The 18338-nt window shown below is 44.4% G+C and overlaps 1 protein-coding gene across 4 annotated transcripts in view; it reads left to right on the forward strand.

Annotated features, from left to right (window-relative positions):
* Positions 1 to 13156, forward strand: part of Fermt1 (fermitin family member 1) — a 41379-nt gene extending 28223 nt beyond the window's left edge. For 2 of the 4 annotated variants that reach the window (XM_029558515.1, XM_029558514.1), the window contains exons 12-15: positions 1597 to 1818; positions 2423 to 2547; positions 7763 to 7904; positions 9867 to 10148. In XM_029558515.1, the coding sequence (XP_029414375.1) occupies positions 1597 to 1818; positions 2423 to 2547; positions 7763 to 7904; positions 9867 to 10040 (663 nt within the window). In that variant the 3' untranslated portion in view covers positions 10041 to 10148. Of the gene's footprint in view, positions 1 to 1596; positions 1819 to 2422; positions 2548 to 7762; positions 7905 to 9866 lie in introns of all 4 variants that reach the window. The other 2 variants (XM_008822834.3, XM_029558516.1) reach the window with 2 other exon arrangements.
* Positions 13157 to 18338: the final 5182 nt, after the last annotated feature.

Raw genomic sequence — 18338 nt, forward strand, 5'->3', positions numbered from 1 at the left:
CTAAGAGCAAAACATACAATGGATTAAATACTAATAAACACATTTTAAACTGAAGCTATCATTCAGTCAGACATGTATTTGATGCATCTATCATACAAACCAGCTTAGCTTACTTTAGGATGCTCAGAACACTTACATTAGTCTACACATAGGCTAAATCACCCAATACAAAGCCCATCTTATAGTAAAGTACTAAATACCATATGTAATGTATTGAATTCTATAATGAAAATGAAAAACAGTGATCCATGTGATCATGTTTTCTTATCCTTATAAAACAAAATATTCTTGGGGCTGGAGAGATAGCTTGGCACTTTAGAGTACTGACTGCTCTTGCAGAGGACCTGTATTCAATTCCTAGCATTCACATGGTAACTAACAACCATACCTAACTCTAGTTCCAGGGGATCTGCCACCCTCTTCTGACCTCCACAGGCATTGCATGACATGGGTGTACTTTACACACATGCAGGTGATACACTCATACACATAAAATAAAAAGAATAAAACAGAAGACTCCTAAGCAGAACTGTAGTAAGCCAGGGACCACGTATTAGGTGCTTTTCTCAAATATGACCACTCTTACATCAGCCAGCTACTGCTCTGTAACAAACAGTACAGTGATATTAAAGTGATGTTCAACAATGAGCATTTGTATCCAAAATATCTGTCCAGGATTTTTATGTTCCAGGTAATGGTATCTGCTGTGAACCACAGGTCTAGCTAGACTTGTCTCCTTCCATAGTTTGAGCTGATTTTATTTATTCTGGGTCCCAGGCTGCCTGGAAGAAATGCTAGTGATGTAGAAGTGCAAGAAGCCATCCGACAGCATCTGTGGCCTCCTAAAGCTGAGGCTTGAAGCTGGCATGCTGTCACTTCCATATACATCCCGTTGACCAAAGCAAATTCCATGGGTCTGTGGAGAAGCGGGGGGTAACATGATGGAAATTATATTCTATCTCAAGTGGCGTAGACTGTAAAGTTACATGGCAAAGGGTATAATTCCAAGACGCTGAAGACCAGCCAGTAATCCACTGTCCTATTACTATGAGGGATTCCGCTATTCACTCTACCCTTACCTACTGAGAACCACTCCCGTTTTCTTCTTGGAGTCCAGCATGGGCACTGACATTAAAGAGAAATAGAAACTACCACTAGCTGTTTCAAATCCCATCTGAAGTCTTGATTGCCTCCTTAGAGTTAGAAACTTTTCCAAGGATAAATGTGGTCTTCACAGTGTTTGTCATGGAGATCAATCATGTTATGAAAATGGAAGTATGTATCTGGGAGGCTCTCTGGTAGTCTGGAGCTTCATGTCTGTGCCTCACAGTACTTTTTTGGGTCCTTGAATTGACATTAAATGCAAAGTTCTCTGTACAGATGACACGCAGACATTCAGTGGTAAACAGCACTCACAACATGTGCTGCTTCACATCTTTCCTTGACTGGAAGGTGATAGGTTTGTGTTATAGCCAAGCTCTCTATCCGTTCTTGGCCTTTTGCTAAAATCAGCTGTGGAGCCTGAGCTCTGCTGAACTTGCAGCTAGGTGGTCTTACACTTGAACTTGCTTCTGAGCTTTCTGGCATTTGTTACAGGAAAATCAGTATGCCCAATGGATGGCTGCCTGCATCTTGGCATCAAAGGGCAAAACCATGGCAGACAGCTCCTACCAGCCAGAGGTCCTCAACATCCTTTCATTTCTAAGGATGAAAAACCGTAGTTCATCATCTCTGATGACTTCCAGTCTTGAAAGCATGGACATCAACCCAGAATGTTTTGTATCACCTCGGTGTGCGAAGAAGCACAAGTCTAAGCAGGTAATCTTGCCTAGCCAGTTGTTTGAATGTACCCCTTAAGATCCGAAATAAAAGAGGGATTCCATTCGATTAAAGACATCATCATGAAAGAATAGGTGGTGGGGGAAATTTGACTATGTTCTGGGTATTGGATGATGAGATTACTGTTGATTTTGTTAGAGATGATTTTACTACTGACTAAGCACCATAATGGTCCCATGTTGAATTTAATTAAGGATAAAATGATTTAGTCCCTACAAATTAAGAATTAAAATTATGCTTCTATAAAAACGGATTAAAAGTTGCACAGGTGAACTTATTCCAGAGGAATCAACACCAGAGAGAACTAGGACCCTCCATCTGCATGAACCTTGGAAGTGTATGTTATGTGTTGACTGGTCTTGCTCCTCCTTCTCCCCAATGATTTTCATGACTAGATAAAGATAGGAGAGAGTGAAGAATGAATGTGTGTGTGCAGACAATGGACCATCTGTGCAGTGCAGCAGTGGAACTTTGTATTTATGCTCTTCCTGGGGATCTGGAGCTAGCAGAATAATTACAAAGCAATTGTAATTGGTAATTGGTAAATGCTAAAGAGAATTTGGTATCTTCCATTTCTGCTCAGCTGGCAGCCCGGATCCTGGAAGCTCACCAGAACGTGGCCCAGATGCCTTTGGTAGAAGCCAAACTGCGTTTCATCCAAGCGTGGCAGTCCCTACCTGAGTTCGGCTTCACCTACTATCTTGTCAGGTAATGACAGGGTCCTCTCGTCTCACTTTCTCACAGATGGCTTTCTGGAAGCCCAGTGGCTCACTTAGTATAAAATGTCAAGCTTCTTATTTTAGAATGTTGCCATTTCACAAATGGCCAAACACTTTGACTGTCCTTTAAAAATCTTCCATACCTTCTGTTCAATGTGTCGCTACTCCCAGAAGCTCAGCTCAGTGTAGGAAAGGACACGTTAATATTTTCAAAGAGATTCTGTTCTTTTAGGATAACCGTCTTTGCCAAACCAAAAGACAAATGCCAGCTACTGAGGTCATGCTGTCTGTGATGCCCTTTAACGTCAGGTTCCCTCTCCCTGTTGTGTCTCAGTGTGGCCCACACATGGCTTGGTACAATTTAGGTTTCCAGACAGAGGCCCTGAAAAGGCCTGTCTTAAGTTCACCCAGCCTTGTCAGGTACAGATCTTGTTCATGTTGATCTCTGAAAATTTCTGGTCTCACTGCCCTGAAGGTGGCTGTCCTAGTTTGGAGTCTGTTGCTGTGATCCTCTTGGGAAGGAAAGGGCTTATTTCATCTTGCACTTCCAAGACACAGTCCATCTTCGAGAAAAGTCAGGGAGGAACTCAGGGTACCTGGATGCAGAAGCTGAAGCAGAGACCATGGAGGAACGCTGCTTACTGACTTGTTCCTCTGGACCATACTCAGCCTGCATTCTTATACAACTCAGAACTACCTGCTCAGGGGTGGCACCAGGCACAGTGGGCTAGGCCCTACCATATCACTCAAAACCCTAGCCTTACACACATTCCCACAGGCCAGTCTGATAGACAAAATTCCCCAGTTGAGGTGCCTTCCTCCCCGGGTGTGTCAAATTGACAACTGAAGCTATCCAGGATGGTAGCCCATCCATTATCATATATATATATATATATATTATTTTTTTGTCTTTTTGAGACAGGGTCTCCCTATAGCCCGAGCTGTCCTGGAACTCACTATGTAGAACAGGCTGGCCTTGAACTCACCGAGACCCGCCTGCCTCCGTCTCCCAGGTACTGGGACTCCAGGCGTGCACCACCACGCTATCTTATCTTTTACAGATGACAACACAGAGATCCATGGGAAAACAGAGCTTATGTGGCCTGTGCAAGTTCACCTGCTAGTCAGGGCCACACCTTGGCATAGTGTCCTCATTGGTAATCTGTACCCAGTAGGAGGGCTGCACCCACCTTATAAAATTAATGGTTTTCCAAAATGTGCTGGTAAGCATGCTTGTAAAGAAAATTATATTTTCTTAGCTTTTTTAAAAGCTTTTGTTTTGAGAATTTCATGCAAGCATATGTTTTGATCAAGCCCACTCCCTACTGCCCCCTCTAACTCCTCCCATGCCCCCACCACTTTTCCCTCCCAAATTCATGTCCTTTTTTTAAAAAAAAAAATTATTTTTTTTTATTTTATGTGTCTGAGTATTCTGCCTGCATGTATGTAAGTGCACCCATGTGTGCAAGGCCCGTGGAGGTCAGAAGAAAGCATCAGATTCCCCTGAAACTGGAGTTATAGACGGTTGTTAGCCACCGTGTGGGTGCTGGGAATTGAACCCAGGATCTTCTGTAAAAGCAACCAGTGCTCTTAACTGCTGAGCCATCTCTCCAGCCCCATCACGTCCTCTTTTTTAAAATCCACTTTTGAAGTTCAGTAAAGAGGACTAACACTTAGACAAAATTCATACTGAATCCTGTAGTACAGCAAGTAGTTGTGTCACTTTCTCATTTTATAACATGGAAGGTTGGTTTGTATTTTAAGATATGCTAAATATATACAAAAGTACAGTTTTTGTCATTTTCTTGCTTCTTTCCAAAGACATGGTTTCTCCTGCCTCTGCTAACAAGGGGATGTCTTCACACTTTTCTATTCACTTCTATTAGCATTTCATTGAACTTCTGTCCCACTCTCTGTCCCCCAAAAAACACTCCTGCTTTACTCACCCCAACAAAAACAGTGAGAGAGGTGGCACTCAGGAGTCAATGGTAAGAAGACTGAAGGCTTAAAGTCCAGTCTGAGCTACGTAGCCAGGCGTTATCTCAAAACATCAAGAACTAGGGATGTAGCACAGTAGTAAAGCACTTTCCTAGCAGGTTCAGGACCCTAGGTTCCATGCCAAGCACACACAAAAAAATGGAGGACAAAGTTGTGCTGGATGCCCACATGTGTATGTGCACGTGTGCTTATGTATACTCACACACATGCTCATACCCATCTATAACTCTGTGGTCAGCTTCACACAGTGGAGAACAGGGATACTTGAGCCAACCAGGCCCAGTTTCCAGTCCCACCTCTTCCTAAGCTAGCTTCTGACCCTAGGCTTTTTTTTTTTTTTTAAAGATCTCCACATTTTAACAATCGGACCCTAACTGCTTACAGCCTGACCCAGTGATTTGTGATGTATTTTTTTTTTAATGTGTATGAGTGTTGTGTCTACATGTAAGTGCACCCATGTCATGCAGTACCCACAGAGAACAGAAGAGGGTGTTGAATCCCCTGGAACTGGAATTATGAATGGCTGTTAGCTGCCATGTGGGTGCTGGAATTCGAACTCAGGTCTTCTGCAAGACAGCCAGTGCTCTCAACTGCTGAGCCATCTGTCCAGCACTGGCCCTAGGCATTTGCATTGATATTACAAAGATTCACCTTCAGAGCATGATCACTGGCTATCTGAGCCTGCTCGGCTGAGAAAATCCAACAGAGCCACAGTGAAACAGTGCAAGTCACTTGGTGATTAACTGGGAAGTGGGTGGCCCTGCACAGACTCCAGGGACCATTACTCCTCGGCGGTACCTCCCCTTCTGCCTGTTTGCCCTCCAACTCCAACACCCATAATTCCACTTCCAGAATCTGTTTATAGAAAGGAGATCTTCAGGCAGAAGTCCCAGGTTTAGTTTTTCCAAGGCCAGTTAGAGGGACGGGCTGGAGAAGATCCCCCCATGCATAAGATGAGAAGCATCAGGGTCTTGCCATCCTAAGAAAACTGGGCCTGTGCATCATAACTTCCATCCAGGAAGCTGGAGAGCAGTCTACAGCATTTTCACACAATAGAGAAGAGTAAACAAAGCATTAACTTGTGATGCTGAGGGCTGGAGAGATGGGTGCTTGCTTAACTGCACAAAGTGTTAGGTTCAGTCCCCAGCACCACTTAAAACTGGGCAAGGTGGTGCAGACCTGTGCAGCCCCGAGAGATGGAGGCAGGCTGAGTATCAGCTTGGGCTACATGAGACCCTGTCTTTAAAATAATGTAAAGCAACAAAAATAAAGTAACAAAAAATTAATTATATATAATAAAAGACATAGGAACAATTCTAGAAGAGTAGGGCCAGCTTTAAACAAAGCTTGAAGGAGATAAAGATATGAAAAGTGGTTGGTCCACCAGGAAGTGTACGTTTTTCTGTCTTCTACACCCACACTGGCATCAACATCCCATCCTCACATCCTCTGTGGTCCCGCATCTCTGTCCCTTCCCCAGAAGGATTTTTGAGCATGTTGTACATACTGTCTCCAGCCCCTTTTCTGTCTGCTCTTCTCTCCTGAACGACTCCAAGTCCAAGCTCATCGCTCCCCACTCCACTGCCTTCCATTTGCTGTCATCAAGGTCACCATTGGTCACCCAGGCCCTTCACATTGCTGAATTCAGCGGCTACGTCTGAGTCCTCATGCCACATGACGTTTCTACAGCCTCTAACTATAAAGCATGCCCTCCTCCTAGATCTTGATTTCCAACACCATAGACTTTCCTAACTACCGTCCTCCCTCCCTGGCCAATTCTTTTGATTTCCTTTCCAGGTTCTTTCTTGTCTTCCCAGTCTCTTAGAATGGGGTGTGTACAAGCCCTTGGGTCTTAAAACACTCCTCAACCTATACTCACCCTCCCTCAGGGCTCAGCCAGTCACTTGGCTTTATATGCTGACTACTCTCAAATGAGTGTCTTGAGCCCAGAACTCTCTTTTAAACTGAAGATTCATCCATCTAGCTGCACTAGGGTATCTAGTGAGTTAATATCTCAACTTGCTGTGTTCAAAACTCTTGTTCTTTCCCTCTGAAACCACACCTCCCCACATCATTCTGCATCTCACTAATTGGCATAGATGTGCCTCATCATTCTTGACTCAGCAGTCTCTCTTACACTGACATCCTGTTTATTGACAAATCCTACTGGCTCTGCCTTCAGAACAAACACAGATCTGACCACTTTTCACATCCCCTTACTACCACCTGGGCCAGGACCATAGTGATCCTACCTGATCTCCCTGCCTCTAGCCTTATTTTCCAAGATAGCCAGGACCAGAATGAACCTTGTAAAGCCTAAATCAGACCATGCCAAAACCCTGTTTAAAACTACCCCAAAGGCTTTCTGCATGACTCAGGGTAAACACATCTTTACAACAATCTACAGGACCTCAGCTATGTCCCATTCCTCTGCCCTTCTTCACGGTGTTAGCCACACTGGCCCCTTGGCAGTCCTTAAGAACACTCACACACACAAGGACTGTGCCCTCTGCCTGGAATGCTTTCCCCCAGATAGCCACATAGCTCATTCACTCCAGGCATCAGCTTTTTGATCACATGTCACCTTCTTCACCATCTCTATTTAAAACTGTAATAACCTCGGGCCAGTACTCCCCATCAGCATCAGTGCTTTGTTTGCTTCTAGGATCTTGTGTGGCACATTTGCTTCACTTACTCATGATCTACATTCCCTACTGGACAGGAACACTCCATCCATATAGTTCACTCCTCTACCCCCCACCGTAGAACACAGCTGATGTTATTTTTTAATGAAGTGATTTGACTCCCTCCTATTTCACTTTCTTCTGATGTCAGTTTCACTTGAAGGATGTCTTTATGAAAGAAGCAGATCCCTCACTGTCCTTCTGAAATAATTTAGAAATGTCATGATGTAATCTTTAAGAAATTGTACGTGTGGCTAGCAAGACGGCTCATCAGGCAAACCTTGCCATTCAAGCCTGACAACCTGATTTTGATCCCTGGAACCCACATAAGGGTGGAAGGAAAGAGCTGGTCCCACAAAGTTGTCCTTTGACTTCCACACACGTGCACGATATACACATACGTCATGCATACACACAATAATAATAAATAACTTTTAAAGAAATTATATGTGAATTGTTATTCATATATAATTAATAATAATATTCACAGTATTTTCATTCAATTCATATTCTTATTTTCAGGTTTAAAGGAAGCAAAAAAGATGACATTCTAGGAGTTTCATATAACAGGTTGATTAGAATTGATGCGGTAACCGGGATTCCAATCACAACGTGGAGATTCGCCAACATGAAGCAATGGAATGTCAACTGGGAGATCCGGCAAGTAGGTAGACGTCTCTGGAATTCCCACCTGACCCTGTTCTCTCAGAAATTCAGATTATTCTGGTTCTTAAAGGTGCATTTATACTTAGAACTAAGGAACCATAGGCATGTGGTAATTGCCTGCTAAAATAATCATATGCCTTTCTGGAAAATTTCCTAACAAGTCCAGGCCCAGAGTTCTATTAATAGTGAGGAATGGCTTAGTCTCCATGCAGACCTTCCATACACACATACAGACAGATTATAAGCTTGCTGAGCAGTCTCTTTGATTTTCATAAGCTCACCATAGGAGTCTATATGATCTAGCACAATCATTACTTAACAGAAACTACCGTAGATGAAACTGCTATGTAAAACCATCCAAAACAGACTCATATATTCACTGAGTTCTCCAACTGGTTGTTAACCCACAGGCTCAGTTGCCCACTTAGAGAACATTCCCTAAGGGGAGTAGTGCTGAAGGGACAATTGAGGTGCCCAGAGATGACCAAAACAAGCTTGTTCTCTGAGATGAATCATCAGCCATGTGACAGTTGCCACGATTTCCCATCCTAGAAACTACACTCGGGCCAATCATGGAAAATTCTAGAGAAAGTTACAGGCACTTTAGTATCCTACTGCAGATGCAGAACACATTGTTATTGCTGATATATGAACCTATGTTGGGCCAGGTGTGGTGATGCATATAGTCCTTGCAGTGGAAAGGCAGAGGCAGACAGATCTCTGTGAGATCAAGGCCAGCCTGAGCTACACAGTGAGACCCTGTCTTTAAAAAAAATCTATCTTGACAAAGGCAAGGTGGCTCAGTGAATAAGAGAGCTTGCTATGCAACCATGAAGATCTGAGTTTGAATGTCCAGCACCCATGTAAAAAGTAAGGCATGGCTGTGTGTGCCTGTATCCCTAGCATTGTGAGGCAGACACAAGTAGACCCCAGGGCTTGCTGGCCAGACAGAGCCTGTCTTAATGGAATAAAGCAGACGGTGATAGAGGAAAACACTGCACAGTATCCTGCAGCCTCCACACAAACACATCAAAATACATAAATAGAAAGCTGTCCTCCTTCGTTCCTAGTGATAGAGGAAAACACTGCACAGTATCCTGCAGCCTCCACAGGCCACATACCTGCACGCCCATGTGCATGCACCACACAAACACATCAAAATACATAAATAGAAAGCTGTCCTCCTTCGTTCCTTTGACATTCTCACTTTTCTAATAGAAAACCAGAAACATGGAGGAACAGTGAGAGACCACACTATATTTCAGAATGCTTACTTCCTCCTGCCGATATTAATAACATGGGCACACATGTAAAATGAAGGTCGGAGACTAGATCAAACACCTTAAAGCATTTTAATATTATTTTCTAGGCCACATCCAATCCCAGTTAAATCCAAGTCTTAGGGAGGGGGAGCTGAGCCACAGCCAGTTTAAAGGTCCAAAGTCATTCCCATGGGAATTCCACACTCATGAGAACCAGCCATTCCCTAAGCCTTCCGGTGTTTAGAATGTATCTTTCATCTAGGAAAGGATAAATGACAGTGGTTGTTGGGAAACTCAGCCAGACCTTTTATTCTCCAGTAAAGAGTCAAGCCAGCAATAATTGCTCACAACTATAATCCCAGCACTGGGAAGGCTAAGACAGAAGGATCACTGCAGTTCAGAGCTGCCAGCCTGGGTTACACTGTGAGCCCCAAGCCATCCACTACAGAGTGAGACCTTGTCTTAAAGAATTCACAGAGCATTCTGCCCCTGCACAAGAGGAGTGATTGGGATGTTCTTAGCTCTTACATGTGATGGAAATGTTTTACAAGGTGTGCATCAAAGCAGATACCACAAGAGGGCGCAGGTTTTCTGTGTGGTGTTTGTGGGGTATAGATCCAGCAGCCGCCTCTCTGGAAAAACTTCTTTCTTATCCTTCCCTGTCAGAATTTAAGTCTTTCTGTGATTTCCTCCTTCAGGTGGCCATCGAGTTTGATCAGAATGTCTCCATCGCATTCACATGCCTAAGCGCAGATTGCAAGGTTGTACATGAATACATTGGTGGCTACATTTTCTTGTCCACCCGCTCCAAGGACCAGAATGAGACACTCGATGAGGACCTTTTTCACAAATTGACCGGTGGTCAGGATTGAAGAGAAGCAGGCACACTCTGCCTGCATGGGCCAAGCCAGTCCTGCCTGGATGGATAATGGGATCTGGGGCTTTCCCAGTATGTAGACTAACACAATGTATACTCACCACCAGACACCCGGATCCTTTGTCCTCCCTTTAGCTGCTTTGCCTTATGCTGCCAACGGCAGGCTGGGTTGCTGGTGCCTTTCCTATAAATTGGTTGGCTTGAGGGGGTGGCATTCTAAGACTGCTCTAAGGCCCAGCATGGAGCTCCAGTCTGTGACTTGTGACACATGCAAGTATTGACTAGAAGCTGGCTTTCTGTTTTTTGCCTCATGGTAAGTGAGCGGTAAAGACAGAAGAGTAAAAACTACATGTAGCAAGTACAGCTTTCATTCCACAAACTCAAGTATAAAAAGAAGCAGGCCTTTCCTTAGTGAAACTGATCAGAGCTCTCTCACCTTGCCAAAATAGCAGAGGGAGCGTCTGCACACCCTTTTTCCTTGGAAGTCAAGCAGCTGAGAAGGGAAGAGTAGGGTTACCTGGTGCCAATAGGCAAACAGAGCCCAAATCAGTGGCCCCCAATGTCTTCTCTTTACAGTGACAACCCTATCTGTGAGGGTGACCACTGACACATCTGGTCTAATCATTGGTCTTCATGTTAGTACTGATTCCAGAAGGCCCCATTCCTAGGGAGCCCATAGACACACTAAAGTCTTTGAAAGCATGGGGTGTTGAAGGGATACAGAGAAACCCATTCTTAGCTGAGATCCATGTCTCAATTGCTTCTGCCCTGAACTGAGGCTCAGAAAGACAGGCCCACTTCTCGGTTAATAAAAACCACCTCCCAGCAGTGAGGATTCCAAGCCCAGCAAGGCCTCCATTCCAGCAAAGAGTAGATCTGTTCCCAGAGACCGCCATAGTCAACGTCTCAGGAATAACGCCTACCTCAGGTGTACTGGCTGGTATGAGTGGTAGAGAAGTTCTCGCTTCACCCAGCAGAGTTCTTCTGGATATGGTATCTGTCTATGGCCTTTTCCCTTAACACCTTTGGCTTTGTAAATCACGGGCAGACTCCTTTTTTTTGTCTGCTGTTTGCTATTGCATCCTCACCCTGAGACAAGCATCAGCTACCTAATTGTCATATTCTGATTTGGTCTGTTGGTGGTAGGAGGGATGAGTGGGTTTTGAGAAGGTGGAAAGCGATGTCAGAGGTAAAAAGAAAGGTATCATTTTGTTCACACCAAGCCTTCGCCCACAAGAACTCATCTACTTCCACTTTGCAGTCCTCTAGGCAGTGTCCTTCAGGAGGCCTAGCCAAACCCAGAGCTCCTGAGATCTCTGCAGTTCAGGAAGTCCCAGGAGACAACCTTGGCTGGAGACCTCAGGCCTTAAGCCAGAAGTGCCTTCTGGAAATTCCTGTTAGCCTCTGCTTAGAGGTGTGTGTTTATGAGCCTTCCAGGCACCCACTAAATTTATGGGGCACAGCCCAAAACTCAGACATGCTTCAGGCACTGGGAAGATCTGGCTCCCATCATAAAGAACTTCACTTGGAATGTTCTATGCAGACACTAGTGCTGAGCACACTGTGTTAAGTGTGGTGTTGCTCATATCTCTGCCATACTGAGCTCCACTGCTTAAAGCTTACATGGGTCTTTCAGATATAATGGGCCCTAGACAAAATGACACCCCCAATTATGTGTTACCTGTTTGCTGCCAAGGACAGCTCTGCCTGCCTAGCTTATTGAAGTTGACCCTTCAGGTCAGTCTCCTTTCTTAGTTTTTCATGGCTGGCTGACATTTCCATGAAATGCTCAAAGGGCTTGATTGGATTTTAACCAAACTTTGTGCAATTTTCAGAGGAGTGTTTCTTCTGTGATTCTACAGAGTATGAGAAGACAGCTTTAAATGCTACTGTTCCAAAGAGCAACTTTAAGGTTTCAGTAGTAGCAACCGTTGTTTGGCATTGTGACTAGATCAGATGACTGCCTATGATGAAATTTAAATTAACAGATGTCCTATGCCACCATTCGCTTTATTATCTGTCACAGATGATGAAATCTGCATTCTATTATTTTTATATATCTGCTTTTATTAGAAGTTTTGTATGGATTTAAATATAATCCACTTGTGTCCTGTCTAGCTGCTGTTTAAAGGTGAACAGTCTCTGCTTTGAAAGAGAAGCACAACTTTCAGAGCCGCCATGTGCCTCTGCACACCATTCCAAGATTCCAGCTCCTTCTGGCGGTTAGAGGGTGCCTGATCATGAGTCCTCAGAGGTCAATGTGGGACCTACTTTAACCTTTGCTATCAACTCTTTCCTCAGCAACTCAGTCATCAAATTTCCTGTCCTACCCTGCCTTACTGTGGCCTGTCTTGTCCCTTTCTAGGCATACTCCTTGAGCACACCCTCAGATTTTGACAGCTTAATGCTGAGGGCTCCTCTTTGTTTAAAGGATAAGCGTTCTTAAACCAGGTATGGTGATGCACACCTTTAATCCCAGCATTCGTAGGCAGAGATAGGTCAGCTATGGCCACAGACAGTGCCTGTCTCAGAAGGAGGAGGAGGAAGAGGAGGAAGAGGAGGAGGAAGAAGGTAGAGGCAGAGGAAGAAGCCATCTCTAATAGGTTTAAAGGTATTTCTCCATGCAGTTCTCATGTCACCCACAGAGGACAATAGCTTGCCTGCTTGCTCTACCAAGGTGAAAAGCACAGACGGTAAAGTAACTTGCTGAGGGTCACATGGCTAAGAACCAGTAGAGTCAGGATCCAAAGCCAAGTTATCAGCCTTCTTTAGCCCTGCCCAACCTTGAACCATGGCCCCCCACTCCCACATGTTCAACCTCAGTGAGGCTGAGTGTCCCGGACTCCTAGTCCCAGTATGACTCAGTGTCTGCCACTCCCAGCCATCAGGTTCATGCTACTGATAAGAAAGAGTCACCAGCTTAGGGACTTTTTTTTAGTCACATCCAGTTTCAAAGAAAGTAAGGAAATAAGGAATCTTTTCATTTGAAAGCTCTTCTTTGAGTCATTGGCCTTAGAAGTCAAGATATTTTTCAATAGCTATTTTCTGAAAATAATTTTTTTGTCTTTTTGAAATGGGGTCTCCCTGTATCCCCAGCTGGCCTGGAACCCACTATGTAGACCAAGCTGGCCTCAAACTCAGAGATTCACCTGCTTCTGCCTCCCAAGTGCTGGGATTAAAGGCGTGCACCATCGTTCCCAGCTGTCTGAAAATAATTTCTAAAAATCATTTTGAATTGGTCTGGGAATGTAGCTCAGTTGGTAATTGTTTGCTTAGTATGTACAAAGCATATTTTCAGGGCTCCATATTTGTGTGTGTGTGTGTGTGTGTGTGTGTGTGTGTGTGTGTGTGTGTGTGTGTTGAGCTCCTAAACTTCCTTGGGGAAGAAACTTTTTCTAAATGAAGAATTGGACTCTGAGAATTGAGTCTTCCCTGAGCCAAGAGTTCCATGGAACCTAGTTTCAATGCCACCAGATTAGAAAGTATAGAAAAAGCTTCCACAGAGGCAGGTGGATCTCTGTGAGTTCAAGGCCAGGCTGTTCTCCATAGAGAACTCCAAGCAGGCAGCTGGTGTTACAGAGTGATCCTGTCTCAAAAAGACCCCCCCAAAAAAAAGAAAAAGAAAAGAAAAAGGAAGGAGCCAGTCTCCAGAAGTACCCCCCCCCACCACCAACAACAACATTTGCCCATCACATGGAATCGAGACTCAGCCCTACAATTTGGAAATGCTTTGTCCCCAACAAAACTTATGTTGAAATTTATTTGTCAATATCATGGCATTGACACACGGTGCACCACCTCATGATGTAGTATCTATGTGAGTGGTTACCATACCACAAAAGCAAATTGTTATAAAGCGTATGCTCCTTTCTTCTCTCCTTTCCTTACAATACCTGCTTGTGTTCCTGCGCATGCACAGGGCAATACAAAACTTTCCATCAAAGGTTTGGGAAATGCTGGATCTTGGACACCCAGAACTTTGAGCCAAAACAGACCTGTTTTCTTTATGGATAACCCCAGACCCCTGTTATAACAGGTAATCTATTATAACAACAGAAGATGGACTAAGACACTTGGTTACTCAGAAGAGTCCATAAGGAGGAAAAAGCAAAACCCATAAAGAACTTGTGAAATAGAGGTGTCCCTGTGGACTCACTCATACTCCTTTGGATCAACTATTGAAAAGATTCTTTTGTCTAAACAGATTTACTTCTTTTCTCTGACTTACAGTGCAACCTTAAAAAAGACTCATGATTCCCCTTGGTGCTTCCAATCCTTTATTTGGCACAGAGGGAAAGCCTTACAGCCACTCTTCAGTCCTCTGACTGCTGTGTGGGAATGAGTGTGCTGTTTTCTCTCTCTGCTCCTGGAGGCTGGAAGGTGTGGCCTTTGGCTGCTTGCTGAGGTCCCTGGTGTACCAAAGCAGGCCCTGGGGAGGAGGCAGAGGGCCTCTGGGAGGGGAGCCTCTGAAGCCTATGCTGTCTGAGGCAAAAGACATGTCATGAAAGACCTCAGTGGCCCTAAAGAGAGCCTGAACGGGGAAGGCAAATGAGGGTCAAATACACAATGTACCACCGATGGGGTGGTTAGTTTGAGCACAGCACCTGCTGCATCCCACTTGTACATTAGGAGAGAATGAAGACACTATTCCTGGTAGCACTGCATTGTCATGGTGGGGTATTCTGGGAACTGAGGAGGGCTGGGTGTAGAGGTCTGACCAGTACTTACCAAGGGCTCTTGTACTATCACTCAATTTTCTGACTATCTTCAAAGAACCAGGATTCCAGCCAGGCCAGTCCATGTAACACAGTGTTATCTTCTTTTTAAAAAAGTAAAATCAACGCTTCTTTTCCAGTGGATATACACATCCAATTTGAACTTCAATACGGGAGCATATTCATTGCTGTTAAAGGTCAGATGCCAGGGATTACACCCACATAGATTACAGCATGAAGCCTTGCTACCCAAAGTGTGGTCGTCAACCAACAGCATTTGTCAGACACACAGGACCCAAACCTGGATGATGCTAGCAAGACACCAAGGAACATGGAACAAGACCTTAATCTTAGGACTGTACAAATGCCAATATGGCCCCATTATCTGAACCAGACCACCTGACTATTGTAACTTGCATTTCATGCTAGGAGGGCAGCCTGCCATAGCTGTCAAATACACCCCAGGGCAAAAGAGATACCAGGAGATAAAATGGTGAGAGTCAGTGAAATCAGCTTCCCCCTCCCCAGAGAGCATCCTCAACAATGCAATTCACAGGGCAAGTCAGAGAAGTTTGCAGGGGAGATGTACTAATGTAGTCATTGCTTCTGCTTCATGCTCCCCACAAGCTTTCTCCATCCATCCACTCAGTCAGGTATGTACTGTCAGTTCCACTGTAGATATTTATAAATGGTGTGCTGGTAAATGTTTAGAAACTCTGTGTTTAAGGGGAATGTTGATTTGCCTATTCCTATGGTGTAAAGACTCATGCCACAGCCAGTGTGACAGCAGGGGACATAGGCTTGAATGGTGATGTGAACATCAAGTGATTCAGCTGAGGTGAACCAGCTACAGCACACAATAGAACTATGCACAGAACTCAAGCAGCTCATCAAGGTCACAGCTAGTATACAAGAAGCAAGACTTTGAATCCAGACCTTCTGACCTGAAGTGCACTCCTCAGCTCTGCTCTTGATTTCCCGTGAATGCAAATCTCCTAAGCCAGGAACCCTAGGTTGTGTTTATTCATGATCATGTCCCCATGGAGAAAGCAAGTATAAGGAACAGTTTAGAAACCTTGGGACCCTATCAGGCTTGGGCTTTGCACACACCCCTCTTTTTTAATTAGATTTTTGTGAACTTTATGCAATATATTTTGATCATATTTAGATCCCCTCCCCATCTTCACTCCCCCTGGCCGTTTTCATGTAATCTATTGTGTGTGTGTGTGTGTGTGTGTGTGTGTGTGTGTGTGTGTGTGCGTGTGTGTGTGCCTATAGAGTCAAATTGTCTCCAAATGCCCTTCAGTGTGGGTTCATCCATTTCAGATTCCTCAAAAAACTAGAAATTAATCTACTATATGATCCAGCCATACCACTTTCTTAAGTATATACCCAAAAGACTTTATATCCTACTACAGAAATATTTGTTCATTCATGTTCATTGATGCCCTTTTCATAATCGCCAGGAGCTGGAAACCACTTAGATGTCCATCATCTGATGAATGGATAATGAAAGTGTGGTACAAGCCCCTCTTCTAATAATGCACTGGGCAGCCTATTAGTAACCTCAAATGTAGACCTGCATTGGGCTGCACACACACGCCATTCCAAACAATGGAATAAGCTTCTTTTCTCCTCACGACCATCAGACTTGGACAGTTTCCATTCAAACATATTCCCAGTTACGTCTAGGTAGAGAACTACTTTTGAGAACTGTTGGTTAGGCATGTCCTCCGAAAGAACTAGCAACAGCTGGAGGTCTGAACCCTAAGAGACTCCATAGAAAAAGGGAGACAGCCACCTTCCCACCCAGTCAGTCAGCTTCAATGGCATGAGGGCGAGGATCTCAGAACAGACACAGAAGAACTCAGGGAGGCTGCCGGAGCTTCACCATCTTGCACGCCAGTGGCTCGTGGATCTAGGAAGCTCAGCCGAGATGTAGTGAAAAAAGCCTGGAGGGTGGGGTCCATGCTTTGTAAGTAACCCCCTCCCAGATATCACAAACTCTGTAAGAAAACCCAGATAAATATCTGTATTCCCCAAACTGTAGTTTTTGTCATAAGGTTAGTGTGTGGAAGGAGGGTTTCAGCACACCTCCCAGTGAGCCTGAAAGCCAAGAGCATGTGGGCCCCCCAGAAATAAATTTGACTTTACAAGTACATGTACAATAACGCAAAACTATGTCCCCAAACGGACTCCCTTACTTACTATCGTATGCCTATGCATTAGTGGGTATGCATTTGACTAAAAACAAATGTGTTATAGGACGGGGACTACACAACAAGCAAAGGTTTACATAATCCAAATCTATCAATCGAAACAGAGAACTGGGCCAGGCATGATAGTGCATGCCTTTAATACCAGCACTTGGAAGGCAGAGGCAGGTGGACCTCTGTGATCAAGGCCAGCCTGGTGAGTTCCAGGCCTGCTGGGGCTACAGGGAGACCCTGTCTCAAAAGGAAAAAACAAAAAACAAAAAAGAACAGAGAAATGGGGCTGGAGAGCTGGAGCAGCTCAGGCCCACAACCAAAACGGAGACCTGCCCATGCTATGCACCTTAGCAACCAAACTCCTCATCCTGAACTCCAGAAAAGGAAGCCCCAAACAGTAGTCAGGGCCCTTGAGTATCTTCACTTGTGTGGCTTTTTGTCAGTCTTGACCGTGTATTCCTTACCTGTTCTATTGCTATGCTTTAAGTAAAGTTTCTCACCATTTTGCAGTCTGTATAGACCTTTATTTCATTATTGAATAAGAGGCCAAGAACCTGGAAACACCCAGCCCAGACCTCAAACACCAATAATACCTAAGTTGATTTTTCACAGAACATTTAAAGAAAATCTATAAAACCCATGGGATTTTTTTTTCTATTCAAGTATTTCATATTAAATTTCAAATGTCAAGTTTTCTACCAAACAACTCGTTAGATCCCAAGTGTCACACTTGTCCAAAGTGACATTTGTTTGCAAACCTGGGTCAGAGGTGGGCTCAAGAGAGAAGGAAAGAATCTTACTTATCCTCCCACAAAAATGGCACCAAACTATGACCAGAGGCACGGTCATCCCTGCCACAAGCACTTGGCCCAGCTCTCACCACTGCTTACAAATATTGATGCCAACTCCCATCAGAAGGCAGCAACTTTCCCTCAGTGGCCAAGAACTTTCTGAGAAGTGAAGAAACATTGTTATCTTGACCTTTTCTTCTCTTAGAATTGATTCTGGAACTAGAAATCAAGGTTACTTCACAGATAAAGAAGGTGAGACTAGACACTGGGAGACAAGTGATTGCCTCTTCCATATGAATGCTCAAGGTGCCAGTCAAGCTGCAGAAGCTGCAATAAGCTTATGACAAGCAAGAGAGGCAGATATTGGAGCAAAGAATTCTGTAATGCAGTATAACAAACGCTATCATAATAAAGAAAAAAGGCAGCCGGGCGTGGTGGCGCATGCCAAGTCCCAGCACTTGGGAGGCAGAAGCAGGCGGATCTCTGTGAGTTCAAGGCCAGCCTGGTCTACATAGTGAGTTCCAGTCCAGCTGGGGCTACAGGGAGAGCCTGTCTCAAAAAGACCAAAAAAAGAAAG

This window comes from Nannospalax galili, unplaced genomic scaffold, assembly GCF_000622305.1.
Source record: "Nannospalax galili isolate Female #2095 unplaced genomic scaffold, S.galili_v1.0 scaffold1029, whole genome shotgun sequence".
Lineage (NCBI taxonomy): Eukaryota > Metazoa > Chordata > Mammalia > Rodentia > Spalacidae > Nannospalax > Nannospalax galili.